This window comes from Diabrotica virgifera, chromosome 6, assembly GCF_917563875.1.
Source record: "Diabrotica virgifera virgifera chromosome 6, PGI_DIABVI_V3a".
In the NCBI taxonomy this organism is placed as follows: Eukaryota; Metazoa; Arthropoda; class Insecta; order Coleoptera; family Chrysomelidae; genus Diabrotica; species Diabrotica virgifera.
Window position 1 is genome coordinate 110,700,907 of NC_065448.1, and position 22,025 is coordinate 110,722,931.

Below are 22,025 nucleotides of genomic sequence, written 5' to 3' on the forward strand. Positions count from 1 at the left end.
GGAACTCTATCATATGCTTTCTCAAGATCAATGAATACCATATGAGCGTCTGTTTCTTTACTTTAGTATTTTGTTATTTTCATCTCGGATACATTTAATCTGATTAAAATCTCTTGCTTTCTTTGCTCTCTGTTTGGTTATTTTATATATCTTTGTTTCGCCTCCCCTGTCTTTTCTACTGCTAGTCTTAAGTCGTTCTTTTCTATCCACGCCGCGGTCGTCGTATTGCTTCATTTACTTTTTCTGTTATTTACCAATAAATTCGTATCGTCTTCGACCAGTAGGGCTAGATCGTCCACGTATGCTATCGCTCTGATTCCTCTCGTCCTGTGTATTTCTAGTACCCGTTATACAGGGTGTCCCGAAAACATTGGTCATAAATTATACCATAGATTCTTGGGTCAAAAATATGTTGATTGAACCTAACTCACCTTAGTACAAATGTGCACATAAAAAAGTTATAGCCCTTTAAAATTACAAAATGAAAATCAATTTTTTCCAATATTTCGAAAACTATTAGAGATTTTTTATTGAAAATAGGTATGTGGCATTCCTATGGCAGGAACATCTTAAAAATTATAGTGAAATTTGTGCACCCCATAAAAAATGTCTGGGGTTTTGTTCCTTTAAACCCCTCCCAAACTTTTGTGTACGTTCTAAATTATTATTGTGGTGCCAATAGTTAGACACAATATTTTTAAAAACTTTTTTGCCTCCTAGTCTTTTTTCGATAAACCAGTTTTTATCGAGATGCGGCTTCTTTTTTAATATATTTAGATAAAAATTGTATGGGGGTTTTGTTCCTTTAAACCCCTCAAATGTTTGTGTACGTTCCAATTAAACTTTTATTGGGGTACCATTAGTTAAACACAGTGTTTTTAAAATTTTTTGCCTCTTAGTATATTTTCATATTATAAAAATGTAAATTATAGATTTTTCATATTATTACCAGGTCTCTATAATCGTACTTAACCATATACAAATAGGTGGTGGATTTGAAAAATATTCAAAATATCTCTATAAAAAGTGGCTTTTCGAGAAAGTACTAAGAGGCGAAAAAGTTTTAAAAACACTGTGTTTAACTAATAATACTTTAACAATAATTTAATACGAACATACACAAAAGGTTAGGGGGATTTAAGGGAACAAAACCCCTTATAAAATTTTTATGGGGTGCACAAATTTCACTATAATTTTTTTTTAAGATGTTCCTGCCATAAAAATGCCACACGTCTATTTTCAATAAAAAATCTCTAATAGTTTTCGAAATATTGAAAAAAATGGATTTTCATTTTGTAAATTGAAATGGCTATAACTTTTTTATGTGCACATTTGTACTAAGGTAAGTTAGGTTCAATCAACATATTTTTGACCCCAGAACCTGTGGTATAATTTATGACCAATCGTTTCGGGACACCCTGTATAGTATGTTCCAAAGTAAGGACCCCAGGACTGACCCCTAGGGTACTCTCGCAGTCATTTCTTTCTTTTTCTTCTTTGATATGCAGACGGATCTTTCAGATAGATAGTTCTTTATTATGTTGGACACATACTCTGGAGCCTCAACTTCGACGATTCGATCTACAATGAGATCCCAGTTAGCCGAGTTAAATGCATATTTTATGTCCAACAGATCTGGGACCACCCATCTTTTCTTGCTTGCCCTAGCCGCGTCCCTTATCCAAGTCGCGGCATCGACTGTCGATCTGGCTTTTCGAAATCCATATTGTTGATTTGATAACCCTCTCTCATCTTCCAACATGTCTTCTAGTCTTCTCTTGATAAGTCTTTCATAGAACTTACCAAGGCAATCCAGGAGGCATATTGGCCGATAAGAGACTGCTGAATCGGGGGGTTTCCCAGGCTTAAGAAGTAGAACCAAGTTTGCTTCCTTTAAGTCCCTGGGAAACTCTTGCTTCTGCAGTAGATCGTTACATACTCTTCTGATCAAACCTGGTTTCTTTGTTGCTATAATCTTTATTGCCTCTGGCGACAGCCCGTCAGGGCCGGGAGCTTTCCCTGTCTTCATCTCCTGACCAGCGATTCTTATTTCTTCTTCCGTGAACTCCTCGACCATCGTTGGGAATATCTTGATAAAGTTTTGTATTTCCTTAGTGGGGAAGCGGAGTTCAGCTGATTCCATCCGCTTGTCTTCGTTGAGTCTATATGAGGCGATTATCTTCAACGTCTTTATTGTGATCTTGTACGCATCGCTCCATATATCCTCGTCCAATGCTTGTATGAAGGTCTGTCACGTCTCCTTTTTCTCTTGTTTTATTTTTTTTTTTAGTTAGCGTTCTCTTTATTTCTTTGTATATTTCTTTGAGCTCGAGGTTGCCCTGCCTTGTAGTGTAATTCCTTCGAGCTCGGATGAATCTTTCCCGTAGACCTTCTATCTCATCCGCCCACCAATAGGTGGATTTTTTATTGTTCTTCCTCTTCACGGTGGCCAACTCTGTTGCTTTTTCTAGAGCTCTTCTCAGTTGGCCAAGGTCAGAAATCTCTTCTTCGTGTATCTTTCTGACCTCCGATAGGTACCTATTTTTGTTGAAATAAGTTTCCGTGTGACCTATCGGCCGTCTTATCATCCCTTTTGTCTCTATTTCGAACTTTATGTAACGTTGGTAGGTGAACAACTGATCGTCGAGGACATCCCATCCATGTACTTTTCTGGATAGCCCTTGCCTCGCGAATGTGACATCAATATGTGATTGACTGGCCCCCTAACGAAGGTTGGCTTGTCGTTATTTAATACTTGGAGGCCAGCCTGGGTTATCCAATCGTTCCAGAGTTCCCCTTTTTGTCATTAATAGAGGAACCCCATAATCTAGACTTCGCGTTGATGTCCCCGGCGATCAGTATTTCTATTTTCGTTTTTGGCGGCGCTCATTATTTCATCAATGATGGTCTCGTATTTCATCATAGGGATGTTCGGAGATATATAGTATGCCAGGAGGCTGAAATTCCTCAGCTTAATGAGGATATGATTGATCCCTCCCCTGACAATGCTCTGCATTCCCACATCCCTATTTCTAATGAGCACTGCCACGTTCTGTCCATTATCTTGAACCCAACCACCGCCTGAGGTGATCTTTTTGTTTGGCTCAGGGACAATGGGCAGGTCTTTTGCGTGGACAAGGTCGTGCGCTCGGCGACGTTCTCCTATAATATCTGTATACCAGGCTGATCCTTGATGTTCACTTTGGTTCAGTTCCCTGAGGTCGTATCTGCAACGGATTCGCGTCTTTTCGATAGATTAAAATTCCTACAAACTAAAATAAATAAATAAGTAGGTATAAATAAAATAAATAAATAGATAAAATAGATAAAATTTGTATAAATAAAATTATTCAATAAGTAAAATATATAAGTAAATAAATAAAATAAATGAAATGGAATAAATAAAATAAATAAATAAAATATATAAATAAAATTTGTATAAATAAAACAATTAGGTGCTTGATTCGTAATATAACCTATCTCCCGTAAAACACTGTGAGAGGTGGCTTCCTGTTTCACTGGTCCCACTCCCGTTCTCCAGGAAACCATCTGTCACATTTTCACTCTTCTTTTTCTTTTTACGCACCCCTCTGGGGTTCCCTTTCCCCTCCCCTGCCGTACACCCACGCCCTGTAGGCTGGGCATTACATACGGTGCATTCTTTGTCCCTCCTCTTTACAGGTTAGACAGTATGAGGCGCTGCTACACTGCGCCGCTGTGTGTCCCGTTTTAAAGCAGTTGTAGCAGCACGCTACCCTGTTTCGCCTTTGCACTCGTAGGTGTTGTGTCCATAGTGGAGACACTTGTAACACCTTGTAGGGGTGTATCTTTCCATTATGGGACACGACACCCAGCCTATCGCTATCGTATTATATTTACGTAATTCTTCCGCTTTTGTAGGGCACGCGGCTATGGTTGCAACCTGATCCCCGGGTCTGTTCGTCCGAAGCATTTTTATGTCGACCTCATCTTTGGATATTCCTGTATAGGCCTTTATGGCGTTGTGTAATATTTTCTTCGTGACCCCCGGTATCCAGTCCAGTTATTGTAAAGTAAGTTTTCTTCCTTCTTATTGCCATATTCATCCCGGACATCCTCGTGTCCATTTCCTTCCTTAACTTTTCGGCGGCTCCCTTCCCCTTTAGTTTAACCAATATGTCCCCCCTTCTGTTTTCTTTATCCTGTCAACTTGACTCCTATTTTTCCGATGTCTATCTTCTGATTGATTTCTTTCACGACATCGATGTATGTCTTCCCTCCCGTTTTGATTAGGAGGGCTTCCTCTTGTTCGTGTCTAGCCCCTTTGTCCATTTCCTTCCCTTTTATCACGGTTTCCCACGTTATGTTCTCTCCCCGACTCACGAATTCTAGGGCCTTCCGCACCTCTTCTTTATTTACTTCGTTATTTCCTACTATGCGGATTGTTTCCGCCAGCTCCTCCCTCTCTTTGATTTACTTCAAGGCTCTCTCGGTCATTTCATGCATGCCTTGCTTCTTAATTTTTACTACATACGTATACCATTGCCTTCTTTGACTGGCCATGGAGCTTTTTTATGGGACACGACACCCAGCCTATCGCTATCGTATTATATTTACGTAATTCTTCCGCTTTTGTAGGCACGCGGTTATGGTTGCAACCTTTTTTTCACATTTTCTATATACTCTACATTTCCCTCATTGCAACCCTCAACAATTTCATTGACTTCTTCCTTAATTGTGCGTATAACACTTTCTACCCCTCCCTCTTTTATATTGTTCCCCATTACTATCAAGCATTTCTTCTTCTCGTCTCTTGTAGACCCCCTGTTCCCATTTCGTTTTTTCGTAAACTTTTTCTTCCCATTTCTTTTTATACATTTGACTAAAGACATTAATATCCCCCCTTTTGTTTAAGACTCTTATTATTTTTTCGGTGTCTTTTTTCTGCCTTTTCTGTTCCATTTTAAGCTTACATTGTTCGCATTTAATGCCTTCCTCCTCGCCCTTGTGTCGTTTGGTTTTGGTTTTGGCTAGTTTTGTTTTGGCTGGCGGTTATTTCACCTATTAGCTTTCTCGCTTTGACCTTTTGTTCGTCCTCTATGGATCCTTTGGCATTTAGGATGTCTAGTAGCTCCTTTAGTTTCCTTTGAATCCTCTTATTATCCGTTTTCTCGGAATATCTTACGCTTTCTTCTCGCTTCTCTTTCTTAAATTTTTCGTTTATCTCGAGGCTATCCCCTTTCCTTTTTTTATTTTGTTTTATTTCTTCTCTGTCCTCCTCATCAAACATAAAAGCTGACAAGATGCTCTCTTCTAAGTCTTGCCACTGTGTATTTCTTTGCATTTCTATTTCCCCTTCAGCTTTTATCTCCTCCACTTCTACTGTTTCTACCGAGGGATCTTCTTCCCCTGTATCTCCTTCGTCTTTCTCTTCTTCTGCTCTGTTAATTTCTTTTAACACATCATCCCCTACCAGTGTCGAATGTTTTTGAGTACCCGACCTGTTCATCTTTGGCTGCCTACTGTGTCAATCCAACATTTCTTCTTCTAATCTTCTTTGCTTCTCCTCTTCTAGTCTGCCGTCTTGCGGCCGTTCTTCCCCATTCTCATTTTTCTTAGTTTGTTCATCATCCTTATTCCCTTGCTTGTGGTCGTCTTCATGTTTTCCTATTTATGTTTTTATTTTTGTAGAGTCCATGTAAGTCTCACGAGTCGGGACGTGCTCCGTGTCCGGCGAGGCAGTGCGCCCTTATCGTGCTAAGGCTAGATTACTTCGGGAGGTCACCAGGTATCCCGAAGGGATCGTGTATGATGCTCTAACCCTCGCATCTGTCATATCTTTGGCACAATGGCTTCCACCGTAATAGTGGGGATTATTTTATTGAGGTTTACTCCTCTAGGCTTTTTATCACGGTTGCCTCCGGATGCAGTAGCAGTCTGTGTTCACAGGCTGCTTGGTGCTTCCGCGTAACTGCTGCCTCCCCTGTTACGCGGGATTTGGAAAGGATGTGTGGTGGGAAAAGGTACTTTGGCGGGGTGAAACATGTCGGCTACTCGCAGTAGGGATATCGAGAATGACCTCGAGAAGAGATTTGTGATCGGAGTCCGACTGCTAAGCCTCTCTCACTGTGCGTGAGGCTCTCCCATCGACCCCCGGCCACAATACTGGGGTAGACGAGATTAACTTAACTACCGAAGGCGAAGGCATCGCAACTGCTCTCCTCAGTTGCGACGCCTTTTAGCGTCCAGCGGCGGTGTCCGGCGCCCACCCGGTGCACAGTCGCTGGACGCTGGGACTGTTCTTGTTTTCACCGGTCGTGCTCCCCTCACAATTTTAGGGACCACGACCGGTTACTCGGTTACTCGACTCTCCCACCGTCGTCAAGGTAGAAATACAATCCCAGGGAGATAGTTCCAAAGACTAATCCCCCATGTATTGCTTCGTATCCAGTCTTGGCTTGGCCCACATGTACATTGAAATCACCTCCACAAAAATGAAGTGAATGATATAATCTAAAGAATCTAATTCACCTGTCTCATAATGTATAAATATGTATTAGCATCCAATATTTTATATAATTTCTATAGTCACAGTACCAATTTTGCCGATATTAATTTTCCTAGAACTTTGTAGATAAATATTTAATCCGGCTAAGCATGGGAGCGAACTAGTTTAAATAATAATGTAGTCTTCAGATCGGAATAGTATTTAATTAAAAGGATTTTTTGACCTCGTGAGCGAACTAGTGTGCTCTGTTTTATTATTTATATCCGAATGAATGTTATATAATATTGTGATTATTAGCTTGAATTATTTTTTTATTGTTGCAGTTACTTACTTTACTAAGCAGTACTAAATAGACTTATTCCATTCTCATGATTCATCTGATATCTAACCCCAAGAAAAATGTTCATTATGCTGATTTCTCTGCAGAAGATGTGTTTTTATTTAGCTGTTGATACACATCAGAGAACAATAATTAAACACGACCTTTCACGGAGAGCAATTCGCTTAATGCAGCTCATTGAAAAAATATACATGACTGTATGAAAACAATACTTCATTGATATACCATTTAACTATAAACAAGTAGTATTTGCTCTAATGCGCTCAATGGTTTTCTTTTGTAGACGTGTTCGGTGTACATTATCGACAATAATTCGACGCTATATTACCGAAAAAAACAAAAAGATACCAATAAATCTAAAGAAAAGGGCGTTAAGCAGTGTATTCTACCAATAAATGTTGCCTATGGAATGGATACCTTACCCCTAAGGGTAAGCACAGAACAAGTAAGTCGCGGTGGAGCTGTAGCTGTCGGTCGCGGTCGATGTCGACATCCATGTAAAACAAACACATTGTACTGAGTGAAAGAGAACAGAGCGGGTAAGTCGCGGTGGAGGTTTAGCGCGATACCATCCAGGAGGTTTACATCGATGCTTTCGAGTTTGTTTTACATGGATGTCTACTGCGCGGCCCTGTGATGCTTTCCTGTGATTGATTCGTTGTTAGAAGCCAAGTCGTTATTACCTGCGCTTTCCTGTGATTGATTCGTTGTTAGAAGCCAAGTCGTTATTACCTGCGCTATCCGAGTTGATACTTTTTATATAATCCCTTTTTTTTATTTAGTTTATTTTTGAATTTCTAAAGTAATTAAATTCAGTAAATTTTTGAAATATGAAGGAGGATCTGATTATTTATAGTTGACATTTCATCACTATCATCACTTGACTGACACAACATCGCAAAAGCACAGTCTTTTTGTCATTCATTAACTACTTCATTAACTACTTCACTTAATAGTGGTTCTAGCTCGACTGACAGCGCAGGTGACCTCCTTGCTATGTGCTGTCGACATCGACCGCGACTTAACTAGTGGCATCTACCGCGACCTACACATCCACCTCGACTTACTTGTTATGTCCTTACCCTAACAGAGGTATCAGCCAATAGGTTGCGAACGACTCAGAGGGCGATGTAACGAGCTATGTTTAGAGTATCTCTGAGGGAATATATACGAAATGAAGACGTGCGAATCAGGACGAAGGTGGAAGATTTAATTGGAAGAATTGCGCAAATTAAATGGATCTGGGTAGGACAGGCGATACGACAAAACAACGAAAGGTGGACGAGAAATATTGTACATTGGAGACCACGCGAGCACAGTCGTAGTAGAGGAGGACCACACAAACGATGGGTAGGTAAACACATCAAAGCAAAAATGGGGAGAAACTGGCACCAAATAGCACAAAACAGAGAAGAATTGAGAATTCATGGGTAGGCCTTTGTCCAGCAGTGTATGAAAATACTCTAAAAAAAAGAAGATATTGTCTACGTAGTCTTGTCTGTCTTCATTGGGATGTAGCCCATTTAGAAGTTTACCCATCAAGGTGCGCATTTTTTTTTCGTCCTTAGAAAGGTGGTTTATTCATATTTCTGGTTACCATAGTTTAAGCTCAAGCGGTGTTTTGTCATCTACTGCGCAAATCTCGCAAGATAAAGTACATGTCACTGCCTACTTCCGAAAATAAGTTCTTAAATTAGCAATCTGTTTATCTAACTGCTCACCTATATCCAGAAGTCATCTTCCTCCTAAATACCGTAATGACGTTCGTTCGTTCTACTGCACTAGGTGTGAGGATGGTCTTCTTGTGCCATTGTGAGGTGTCTTCGCATCTTTAGCTGAAGATTTTCTATATACGTTTTAGTCCACTTAACAATACCAAATGAATAGCTAAGCGCAGAACATGCGTAGGTTTTTAGCACTTTTAACAAATTTTACTGTTAAAGTGTGAACGAATCAGCTGTACCCTTCGTATAAACTCCGTTCTTAACTCAGCTTTCATTCTCTTATGGTCAATTTTTCGCACTTGCTTTACTCTGAGTTATTTATACAAACCTTTTGCACCCATGGCCTCGATGTTTTGGCCATTTTGCATATCGAATGCTCCGAGCTGAACCTTTCCTCTGACTATTTCCTTAAAACGCAGCAATTGTCTAGAGCAGGGATGGGCAAAAGCAGGCCCGCGGGCCGAATCCGGCCCTTTTGCTTACCTTACCCGGCCCGTTGAAAAATTCTTCCTCGTCAAACTTCTTTGTCTAAATGCTTTAAAATGATACTTATAGCATTTGTGTCAAAAAAATTCCTTGGGCAGTGGGGGAAAATGGTACCAAAGAGTTTGGGGGTGCACAGCCTACGTTCACGGTATAGTCTTCCGGCCCGGGAGACATTTTAAAAATGTCATTTTGGCCCGCGCTTAAAAGTATTTGCCCACCTCTGTTCTAGAACGAAGTAAATATTAAGAGGAAACAGTAGCGATCAACAGGTAGCGAAAACGCGTTCCAAGATTGCGGCTGTAATTTTGAATATTTTTTCGAGATATTTGGCACGCGTATTCGTAATATAATAAAGAATGGCGGTACAGAGCCCAATTTGAAAAATATATTAATATGTGGAAATTACTCTGTAATTAAATACAATATTCAAAAAACGAGCCTGTACCGCCATTAAGAAGAACAAAAAAATACACTTTCTTCAAATAAACTTTTTTATCCGATGCCTAGATTTTGTGTCATTTTGGAACTACTAAAATTTTTTATTTCATTAGTAGTTCCAAAATGACACAAAATCTAGGCATCGGATAAAAAAGTTTATTTGAAGAAAGTGTATTTTTTTGTTCTTCTTAATGGCGGTACAGGCTCGTTTTTTTAATATTGTATTTAATTACAGAGTAATTTCCACATATTAATATATTTTTCAAATTGGGCTCTGTACCGCCATTCTTTATTATATTACGGATACGTGTGCCAAATATTTCAAAAAAATATTCAAAATTACAGCCGCAATCTTGGAACGCGTTTTGGCTACCTGTTGATCGCTACTGTATCACCTTAATATCATTAGAGAAGGTTTCTACCGTTTTTTTATTCAAGTGGAAGCCGCTAACTTCAACTCATCCATATACAACAGGTGATTAAGTTTCGTTACTACAGTCTTGTTATGTTTGATGCTAAGGCTTTGACGGATATCTGAGCCAGTAGAGCTTAGCAGCTCGGATAGGGCGTTTATCACTAGACATAACCACAGAGTAGACTTAACGCCTCACCTTGGAATGAGCATCGGTTTGTTTTGATAGTTTCCATTTAGATTTCGATTTCATTAGGTATTTGAATGTCAATTTTAATCTGTTATTATATGCTTCGAAAAGGTAATCATATTATCATCAACTTTATGTATTTTTAATATGTCTGAAAGCCAATCATGCGGCACTAAATCAAACGCTTTTTTGAAATCAATAAAAGCAGTAAAAAGAAATCATTTTTTGGTATAATATGACTAGTTATTATTATTAATATTTTCTAGAAATTTAGCCTTACTCTTAATAATGCTTGATCCGCCGCTGGTTGTTTGAAGTTTTGATTTCAACTCCGCAAATCGTTTTAGAAAAAGAATTGTCTTTTACAACCAAAGGTTGTTTAGCGGTTATATTTTTCAAACTTACATACAGCTGACTTAAGTTAGTTATAGTTAGATAAAATACAGTGGCGGCTCGTCAGAGGAGGCAAGGGAGGCTCAGCCTCCCCATAAATTTTTTACACACTCTATACTGTTTTGTTTATCATGAATCGCGAAAACAACAATTACTCTCACTATTATACAACGTGTAAATTCCATATTATCACTAATTATCCATACGTACGGAGCATTAGCATTAGAACGCATGATCGCGTCTCAGTTTTATTACATATATTATTGTAGGCAGGACCCTGGGTTATCCCGAGATGCACGAACGGAGCCGAGAAGCCCAGCATTCTCCGTTGCTAACGCTCCGTGCAGTGCAGCAGGCGTTTACGGAGACCCGGTCTCCTAACAGTGGCATCTACGGCGCCATCACACGCTGCCCGGAGATATACCAAGGGAGGCAGAATAGCTTCTCAGCTCCGTTGGGTGGTTGGGTGCGTCTCGGGACAACGAATTTTAGGGTCCTGACTAAAAATAATGACAAATCTGAAAGTGCGAATTTTGTTATGAAATTTGGTATGTGGGGTTATAATAATATTTGGAACAACTTGCTCAAATAACTTTTTCCGATATCTCTAACTCAAAGCAAAATATCGGTAATTTATCGTGTTTTTGAATTCGCAGTAGGCCGCGTTTAGAATTAAAAAAATTCAGTTGAGTATCTTAAAAAATTTGAAGCTTCATTATGTATGGACTGCAAAACTTCAAATCTGTATTTATTTTGATATGCATAGGTATCTATTTACAAATAGATGGAATTGTTAACAAATAAACGACACAAACTTTGGTATTAAACTTTTACTATTAGACTAACTATTTTTAAAATGATGATATCATGAAATTATGAATTAGGATGATATTATGAAATGTAAATAAAAAATGGTCAAAAGATGGGGCCTTAAATTACATTTTTTGGCGCATTTTTTTGCTAGTTTAAATTTGTCTAGATATTTTACAGTTAGGTATAGCCTCCCCTATTGTAAAAATCACGAGCTGCCACTGATAAAATATTAGTTTTCGTAGGACGGAATGTAATTATGGTAGGGGAGCCCAAGCGGGATTTTTGCAGTACACGATCATGTCAGAAAATCACATGGGGAGAAACCTTGTCCCTGTAAATGTACCCCTACCATATGGTCTCTTAATACAGGGGAGTTCGCTAAGGGGGTATACAGGGGAGTTCGTAAGGGGGTCCGAAAATCTATCTTTAGAAAAACTCGACATCGTCAGATCAAGATAAGGTAAGTTAAGTACATACAGAACAGTGTATATTTAAAAAATCTGATGATTTGAGCGGGGTGTAAGGAAATGGGCGAGTCACAAAATTTTACAAAAAAAGCGAATATTTCGCGAAATGAACGTCAGATCGATAAACTAAAAAATACGTGCTCAATATTTTTCAAAAATTTATCGAATAATACCAAACATGGCGCCTCCCCCACGTACAGGGGTACGTAACTTTAAAATAATTTTAAATGGGAACCCGGCGATATGTCGCGAAATGTCGCGATCAGATCAAAAAAGTGAAAAATACGTTTTCGATATTTTTTAAAAATCTATCGAATGACATCAAACACGACCACCCACCGAGGTGGAGTGGGAGTTACTTTAAAATCTTAAATAGAAGCCCCCATTTTTTTTATTGCAGACTTGGATTGCTTACGTAAAATAAATAATTTTTACGTAACGTTTTTACTTTTATTTGAGACATTTTTTCCAATTATGTATAGATGGCGCTATAATCGGAAACAACGATTGTTGGAAATGGAAAATTAAATTAAAGAATGGAAAGTCCCCACTAAAATGGAAAACTTCACTTTTTCCGTTTTAGGACCTAATCATCACAACCCAATATGTCTCCATAACGCTCGAGTAACTGCAAAAGCAGACTTGCCTCCTTTACTATTATAGATGTTTAATTTATTAAAGAGAGTTTTTTCTAATAACACGTTAATATACCCCGTCAAAATAGCCCCGTCGAAAAAGCTCCGACAAAATAGCCTGCAGACAAAATAGCTGCGGAATAATAGCCCGCCGACAAAATAGCCCCGACAAAATAGCCACGACAAAAAAGCTCCCTTCAGAATTCATCATGAAATAATCCCTTAAAAATACATTTTTTCGGAAATGGTAATTATCCTCTATTCAGATGTTTATCTTAACCACATTAAATAAAAATGGTCTTTTCAGAGAACTCGAACCCTGTCTTCTGTTTCGATTAAAAGTGTGTTCTGCTTTTCGATTAAATTCAATGTTCAAGCCAGCTCCCGCCAGACATCTGCCTCTTGGAAGTTTGAACATTTAATTTAAGCGAAAATCAATGTTTATTTGTGATATAAACATTTTTGTCTGATTTCTGACAGCAGTAAAATATATTTTGAATTAAATAAATTACATACATTCTTTTTTTTTGTCAAATAATTTAAATTAAAAAAAAGTTTCTGGACACCTTGTATAAATAATTATGTAAATGTAAATATTACTGAATAGAGAATTAAATAAACTTTCAAAAATCGACCAGTTCCAGGATTTTTCCTTAACGTCGCGGGTGTACGAAATAACGAATTTATTCAGTCAGATTAAATTAATAGAAGAATTTTTTTACCAAGCAACAACATTTTTGTTTAATTTATTAATATTTTGTATTTTGACAACGACGTTCGAAGTGGAAGTCGAAACGTTAATATAATATTTTTTTAAGTTAAATTATAAACCGTTAAAACGTAAAACTTTTTATTGGGGGTGTTTTCTCCGGGCTGTTTTAGCCGGGGCTGTCTTGACCAGGGCTATTTTGTGTGCGATCTATTTTGTCGAGGATATTTTGTATCCGGGCTATTTTGACGGGGCTTTTTTGACGGTGCTGTTTTGACCGGGCCATTTTGACGGGACACGCTATTTAGGCATACAATTTCTTGAATTCTCATTTAGAACGTTTATACATTTCTTTTGGATGATTATTAAAATAAATATATTTGTTTCAGTTAAATGCCGCTAAAGCTTTACAAGAGAGGCATCAAGTCAAGCAGTCCCCGGATTTCGCAGAAACAGTTGAACTGTGCTTTGAAAAAGGTCCACCTAAATTGGCCAGACTATCCGTTTTTGCAAGAAAGTTAGTTAATACTTTCTTGTGCATTACACAACTTGGATTTTGCTGTGTATATTTTGTTTTTATTTCTGATAATATCAAACAGGTAAGTAATTTTATATTCACAATATGCCTTAAAACCGAAGAAGTTGGTGTCGAGTGTTTCAGTAGCCACCATCGACCAATAAGGGGGTGCTAATAAACTTCTAATAATAATAATTCCAATACCTAGAAAGCATTTTAACTCAACATAAAGACTGTACTGAATGTCCAGTAAGTATGATATTAAATAAGAACCAAGGAAGACAATTTCAAGAGGAGTGAGTCTTCAAAAAGAGACTCTGATAATGAATTCGAGTAAAACTTCTACCTTGATAATATGTAAGACCATTAGTGATTTTCTATATAAAACACAAATTCAGAAAAGTTTACAGGCATGCAGGCAATCGTTGTTAACAATAGTTCATTTTTAGAAAAGTTACATTCATTGGTTGCGTAGTTTCAAGTAATGGCTTATCAACTCCTTGCATTGTGGAAGACCCATTAGCAAGCACGGCGCGATATAGAAAACTTTTATTTTGACATAATTTTTGATTAATTCCAGAAAATTTCACAGTAACAGACACATCAAATTTTATATCCAGTATGGTAGGGGAGCCCAAGCGGGGATTTTTGCAGTTACTCGAGTGCGTCAGATTATCATATGGGGAGAAACCTGGTACCCTGTAGATGTACCTCTACCATATATTGGCTCTTAACACAGGGGAGTTCGTTAAGGGGGGCCCGAAAAAAAAATCTATCCTTAAAAAAACTCGAAATTGTCAGATTAAGATAAGGTAAGTTAAGTACATGCGAAAGAGTGTATATTTCAAAAATCTGACAATTTGAGATGGGCGTAAGGAAATGGGCGAGTCCCAAAATTTCACAAGAAAAACATATCGAAAATGACATATCGAAAAACTAAAAAATATGTGCTCAATATTTTTTAAAAATCTATCGAATGATACCAAACACGACTTCCCACGGAGAGGGGTGGGGGGTAAATTTAATATTTTAAATACGAATCCCACGATATTTCGCGAAATGAACATCAGATCGAAAAACTGTAAAATACACTTATTCAGTATTTTTGAAAAATCTATCGAATGGCACCAAACACGACCCCCCCACGGAGGTGGGGTGGGGGCTACTTTAAAATCTTAAATGGGAACCCTCATTTTTTATTGCAGATTTGGATTCCTTACGTAAAAATAAGTAACTTTTATTCGAAATATTTTTTCGAATTATGGATAGATGGCGTTATAATCGGAAAAAACGATTGTTGGAAATGGAAAATTAAATTAAAAAATGGCAAGTGCCCACTAAAATGGAAAGCTTTACTTAACTTTTTTTGGCTTTAGGACCTACTCTTCACAACCCAATAGGTCCCCAAAGCGCTCGAGTGACTGCACATTTAGCATACTTTGCTCCCCTACCAATAGTAGCAATATGATTGGGCTATTTCTTACATCATAAAATCATATTTACAACTGTTCTTCTTTTCTTTGCGTAAAAATTTTGAAATTATGTTCTAACGTACTTCACAACTCAATAGATTCCCATAACGATCGAGTAATTGCAAATTTAGCATACTTGCCTCCCGTACCAATAGCTTAATAATATGTACTAGTATTATAGATGCAGTTTTTGGATCTTTCTTGTGTGTTGTTGGGTTTGATTTTGATCAAAATAGATCTCAGAGTATTGGTTGTTTTGAAAATATGTCTTATAATTATGTTTATTAAGGATAGTCTTTAGAATTAAAAAAACTGACAATTTTCTAGAATAAACAAAAACCAAGCAGAGGTATCCCAAGTAAGAGTACTTGGGCCGGTCCTTACCTATAGGGCTTTTCATTCACAGTCATTTGTTTCGAGCTTTTGTCAAATGTCGTATAATCCGTGCATATTAATATTATATACAGACTATCCAACATATGACAGAAGCTCGAAACAAATGACAATCGATGAAAAGCCCTATTGTACGCATGCGATGCATCTCAAGTAAAAGATAGTAATAAAAGTCTATATTTGCTGAGTATACTGCTGGCAGTAGACAACAGTATTAATGATCCAGGGCGCATATGTTTTGAGATGGACGTTGAGAGGTGACTCATATTTTTTTGCAGAAATTGCTTGTAATTAACTTATATGATAATAATTGAGTAATCCTTCCACTCAAAAAGGTCCGGAACATTGTTTAAATAATAAAAATGTCAAAAAATTAACGAAAAATTCGATTTTTTTCTTGGTTTTTTGATTTAAAAGTTTTCTTAAAAACTGTAAAAGTATTTACTTCCGAGAAAAGTTGCACTGAGATAAATGTTGCGTAATTAAATTTCCTACAATATAGGATTGGTTAAAAATTGTCTCACTTGTTGTAAAATAGCAATTGTTGCGAAAAAGACATAAAAAACAAGTATTTTCATTTTACGGTTTTCGACCATTTATGCTACAGTTAGGACCTTCACATCTTACTCAGAAAAAGTTTATGATATTATAAAACAACACTGTAAATTTTATTAAGATCGGTTCAATAGATTTTGCAAAATAAATTTTGCAATCCAGCTTCCGCAAAAAAAATTCATTTTTTCAAAATGTTGCAGGACTGAAATAAAGTAGATAGCAAGTTGAATTTTTTTTACATATAGAAGAATACTGTACCTTTCATCGGAAATTTTCAAAATTAAAATTGGTTAACTACCACGGCGTCAAGAGTTTTTTTAAATAAACATTAATTTTTGGTGCTACGCGCAGGACAGCGGTGTTCGATTTACACAAGTTGATTTCCACCAAAATTTCTTCCAATCTTTATCTAATATATTATTTTCTTACTCTATATTTTGTTGTATTTTAATATTTTAATTCCACAAAAATCAAACTAATGATTGATTATTGTTTGTGAAATATTTTTTAAACAAATGCATGTTTAAAAATAAACTTTTATTCTCTAAGTTAAAATATATGAATAAAGAAAGTGTTTGCTAAAAAAATGTTATTTCAAAGGACAGAGTATGTGTTTTTATTTTCCAGTAAACAAATTTATTTATTTATATGGAAATGTACTAAAAATTAAAATTTATCAATCATTATCAAAGGTCATTGGAATGATTGGAATGCGCAATCAGAGCAAACGTATCCGCTGTCCTGCGCGTAGCACCAAAAATTAATGTTTATTTAAAAAAATCCTGACGCGGTGGTGGTTAACCGATTTTAATTTTGCAAATTACAAATGAGAGGTACGGTATTCTTCTATATGTAAAAAAAAGAATGTGTGTGTGCTTTGTACGCTTTTAAGAAGTTATACTTCTATTATATGATTTCAACGAAATTATTATACTTTAATCAGTTTATATTTTATTTAAATATTAAACTAATTTTAATACTTACTACGTCTCAAAAAATTTTAAATCAATGCCAAAAATTAAAATAATAAAAGAATAAAACACACACAAACAAACACATTGAAAAATGCCACAAATGATTTCTGAACAATGTAGGAAAAATGTTTAACTAAATACGTATTTTTTAAAAAAAATTATATAATAAATAAACTTACAATCATAAAATGTATAAAAAAAAATAAAAAAATAAAAGTTTCCATTGGGGTTCGAACCCGCTTATTAGCGCAGTTAGTATTGAAATTCATTAACCTTAAACTTTTACCCACGGAGACCATGTGTCATCATGTGCGAAGATCAACTAACTAAACGGATTAAACTTTTGACGGTTCTGAATTTAACCAAATTATTTTGATTTTGAATTGAAATTATTTAGAATTGAAAGAAGTATTAAAATACAATAAAACATAGAGTAAGAAAACAATATATTAGGTGAATATTAATGGAAATTTTGATGGTAATCAAATTATGTAAATCAAAGCATTATATACCATTTTGGTAGGCTCTTTTTAAATTTTCTAAATAGGTAGGTACCTATGAAATTTTGTATTAGGATACTGAAACATTTACAATTATTACGTACCTGTCGCTTTTAAAAACTATTTAAGTCACTTCAATATTATAAACTTGCTTTTTTCTCTGCCATCACAACAATAAAAACTAATATACAAAACATTAATTTGTTTATCCAAAATCTCCATATTGAACAATTATTGACAGATAATTTTAACACCCAATCAGATCCCGTATAACGTTTATACCATACTGTCTGTGTGCGCATCCGCGCAGTATTATGAAATTTTACTGTCAATCGCGCCTAAAAGTATAACTTCAAAAATTCACTTGATGTCTACTTTATTTTCAGTCCTGCAACATTTTGAAAAAATTATTTTTATTTCGAAAACTGGATTGCAAAATTTATTAAACCGATCTTAATGAAATTGACAGTATTATTTTATTATATCATAAAGTTTTTCAGGGTGAAATATGAAGGTCTTAAGTGTAGCATAAATGGTTGAAAAACGTAAAATGCGAATACTTGTTTTTCATGTTTTTTTCGCAACTATTGCTATTTTGCAACAAAGGTGACAACTTCTAAAAATTTTAGCTAGTCCTATGTTGTAGGATATTTAATTACTCAACTTTTATGTCAGTGCAATTTTTCTCGGAAATGAATACTTTTAAAGTTATAATCAAAAAACAAAGAATAAAATCGAATTTTTCCTTCATTTTTTGAAATTTTGATTATTTAAACAATGTTCCGGACCTTTTTGAATGGGAGGATATCCCAAATATTGTTAAATGACATATTCTCAAGCAATTTCTGCAAAAAAATATGAGTCACCTTTCAACATCCAAATGTACTAATATTTTTACAGATGCGCCCTGGTCTATAAGGACTCGACGAGAATACTAGAGGCAGGCATTAACCTTCCGATGACCAACCTATTTTTTGTTACACGGATGACCAACGGGGGTAAAAAATGATCCCACGTCAAAAATGACCTGGAATGAATGTTTTCAGCATTTAAATCTTCATCTAACAATACATCCTCGTTTTCTGATACTATTTCATCTTCTATATCATCATAAAAATCCCTAGCAGTAACAAGTTCCTGTAATTCAGCCTCAGTAAGATATTTGCGGGCCATATCTTATATGTACGCAAAATACTAAGGAACTATAATAATATACGCCAGGAAATAATAATAATGACTAACTGTAGCAGACAACAATGTCATGATTCGTACATAACAGGCACCACAGTGTAAAAATAGATTTTGATAACGCGCAGTGTAAAACTACTTGGAATTCCACATAATAGACGGTATTTTACTAAACATCAACTTCAGAATATATTTTTTATTCGGAAAATATAGGGAATTTTTTTTATTTCAAATTCTGAGGATATCTAGAATGATATTAAAGTCAAATAAAAAAATAATGAGCTAAAAATTGAAAATACTTTTGAATTTATTAAAGAAAAATATACGCTGGGGTCCAAATTTACCCCTCTTTGTCATCCGAATTAAGCAAGTGTAACTTATTATTTGAATAATAAACGGTGAATAAAACTTAACCACTGAGTTTCTCACATAGACTTTACTAATAAAAGAATGGAACAAATTTCTATATTAAATTAAATAATATAAAATTGTAATACCATTACTTTATAAATTTAAGTTCTCAAGCCAGTGCGGACTTAAGGAGTAAAATGTGCAACGGCGAGATCCGTGAGAATGCACCAAACAAAGTAATATACAGATTTTTATAATAAAGTAAATGCTAGTTGATACAGTAGAAATGAAGACATTCATAGGGACCTAGCGGTTAAAATGCTCAGGAAGAAAATAGGAATATTTACAAGGAATCGGAAAAAAGGCTCCACAATAATTTTAATATTGATATAATAGTTCTTTTGCTAGTGGGCAACACCGGATTAACAAGAAAGCTCAAGAGGACAAATCTCTTTGTCCTAGTTTAGTTTTTAGTGATAGATTTCAAAGCGCATTCTAGGCTTAGTTTTCAGTTTTAAATGTAAAACCAGGATATAGTGCTTAGAAGTTTGCATGTCAGTAATAAGTGTAAGAGTTTTTGTCTTTGGTCTTACGTTAGAATAGACGATTTGATTAGTTAAAAGAAGACCAGATTGTAAAAATCTACAGGATAGGGATAGCTAGAAGAATATATTACACTAATGCTTTTTAATTATTTAATAACAAAAACTAATAAATTACATGAATATTTTAGGTATTGCATAGCCATGGCTATGACGTAGATGTCCATGTACTTATGGCTATAATCTTAATACCTATTTTGTTACCATGTCTAGTTCGAAATTTGAAGTATTTAGCTCCATTTTCTACATTAGCTAATTTTTTAATGATGATAGGAATAATTATTGTTTTATACTATGCAATCTCTGATGGACTTCCCTCTGTTACACAGAGGACTTACGTAGCGAATCCTAAAACGATGCCATTATTTTTTGGAACAGCTGTATTTGCTTTTGAAGGAATAGGATTGGTAAGTTTGTATAATTTTATATGTATTTTAAAAAAAAATTGAAATTGCTATTGAAAAATACTGTCATATGATTCATTATTATTCGAGTAGTTAACGAGTAAACATGTAGTCCAGGAACCGAAGCTTTTCACCTGGCAATTTTTACAGAATGGATCGATTTGCTTGAAAATTTGAGAATAAGTAGTGGATGGTCCAAGGATTAAAATCTATATGATGCCGAAAGGCGCTTTTACCTTGGGGGTGGTTGCCGCTCCATCTCGGGGGTGGAAACTTTTTATTATATTTTGATCACAAAAGTTGATAAAAACTTTCATTTTAAGCAAAAAATGCTCTATACATTTTTTTGATAAAATTAATAGTTTTCGATATATTCGTTATTTAAAGTGTTAGTTCTATATCGAAATAATAAATGTTTTTCGATATTATACTCACTTACGATTAACTCAATTTTTGCCGTAGATTTTTTTTTAAACCAACGTCTTGGGAATTAAATAACCTATAATTTCGTATAATTTCGTATCTCTGATGCTAATTTTTCTATTCTGAAGAAAATGGCATTTTTTACCAAACTACAAAAATTCGTTAATCGATTTTAACTCCAGTTTTTTTAAAACTAATCATTCTAAGCCTCTCAAACTTCTGGAATCTATTAATAATACATAAATAAAGAAACATATATAAGGCCAATGACTAAAAATACCGCTAACTTACATTATTATGCTTCCAATTGGATTTCTCCTTTCTTTTTTTCAAAACAAATATATTAATTTTTTAACCGTGGCTTTTTTATTTTCTATCCTTGAAAGTTTATTAAAAAACAATTTTGTAGGTTTTTACAAGATCTATAAGGTTCTTAATATTAAATCCTTTTAAAATCCTTAGTTGCAAAAAGAGGTGACTTTGAATGGGTTGGTAAAGGTGGTTTTTGCATGTTATTACAAGCTTTAATTGTCAATAACTCACTTAATTTTTTAAGGTAGAAAATATTTTTGCAAACTTTGTTTTTAGGAATTAAATAAGCTACAATTTTATATTTAAATATTTGTTCGTATCTCTGATACTAATCTTTCTATTCTGAAGAAAGGGGCATTTTTTACCAAATTACAAAAATTCGTTATTCGCTTTTAACTCCATTTTTTTAAAAACTAATCATTCTAAGCCGGTCAAAGCTCTAGAACCTATTAATAATACATAAGTAAAGAACAGCAAATAAGGTTAATGACTAATTTTAATTAGGGTGGTAAGTAGTGGGAAGTCTCCGATCACTTTTCCGCTGAAAAAAATAGGGACTGACATTCTTTTTATTATATAAGTCACTTAATTTTTGAGCGAGAGACTATTTTTTTATATCTGAAGATAGATATTTTCAAATAATTTAAATTGCTTTCAAAAAGTTATTCTTGAGAAATGCATAGTTTCCCGTCTTTTGACTTTAAAAATACAATATTTAACATTTGACGAAGAAGAGCTAATGTATAATAAAGTATAGCTCGATTACCATTGGTCTTAAAGAAAATTTAAAAAAAAAGGGTTTTGTTTATTTTTTCAGAAGGTAAATTTTTGTTAAGCAAAGTTGTTTTGATAAAACGGAAAGTTTTTGAGTTATTAGCAGAAAACTGATTAAAAACATTGATTTTTTCGATATAAAACTAACACTTTCGAAAGCGAATAAATCGAAAATTATTAATTTTATCAAAAAAATGTATAGATAGTTTTTTGATTAAAATGAATGTTTTTATCAACTTTTTCTGTAAAATATAATACAAAATTTCCACCCCCGAGATGGGGTGGCAACCACCCCCATGGTAAAAGCGTCTTTCGGCGTCATATAGATTTTGATCCTTGTACTATCTACTACTTATTCTCAAATTTTCAAGCAAATCGATCCATTCTGTAAAAATTGCGAAGTTTTGTTCTATTTTAAGCTTCATTACCTGGACTAATGCATGCTCCTGCTAATTTGATTTTGAAA

The 22,025-nt window shown here is 35.1% G+C and overlaps 1 protein-coding gene across 1 annotated transcript in view; it reads left to right on the forward strand.

Annotated features, from left to right (window-relative positions):
- Window positions 1-22,025, forward strand: part of LOC126885948 (proton-coupled amino acid transporter 1-like) — a 575,934-nt gene that overhangs the window by 535,577 nt on the left and 18,332 nt on the right. Inside the window, exons 5-6 of the mRNA XM_050652772.1 lie at window positions 13,484-13,693; window positions 19,778-20,053. Of these exons, the coding sequence (XP_050508729.1) occupies window positions 13,484-13,693; window positions 19,778-20,053 (486 nt within the window). The remainder of the gene's footprint in view (window positions 1-13,483; window positions 13,694-19,777; window positions 20,054-22,025) is intronic.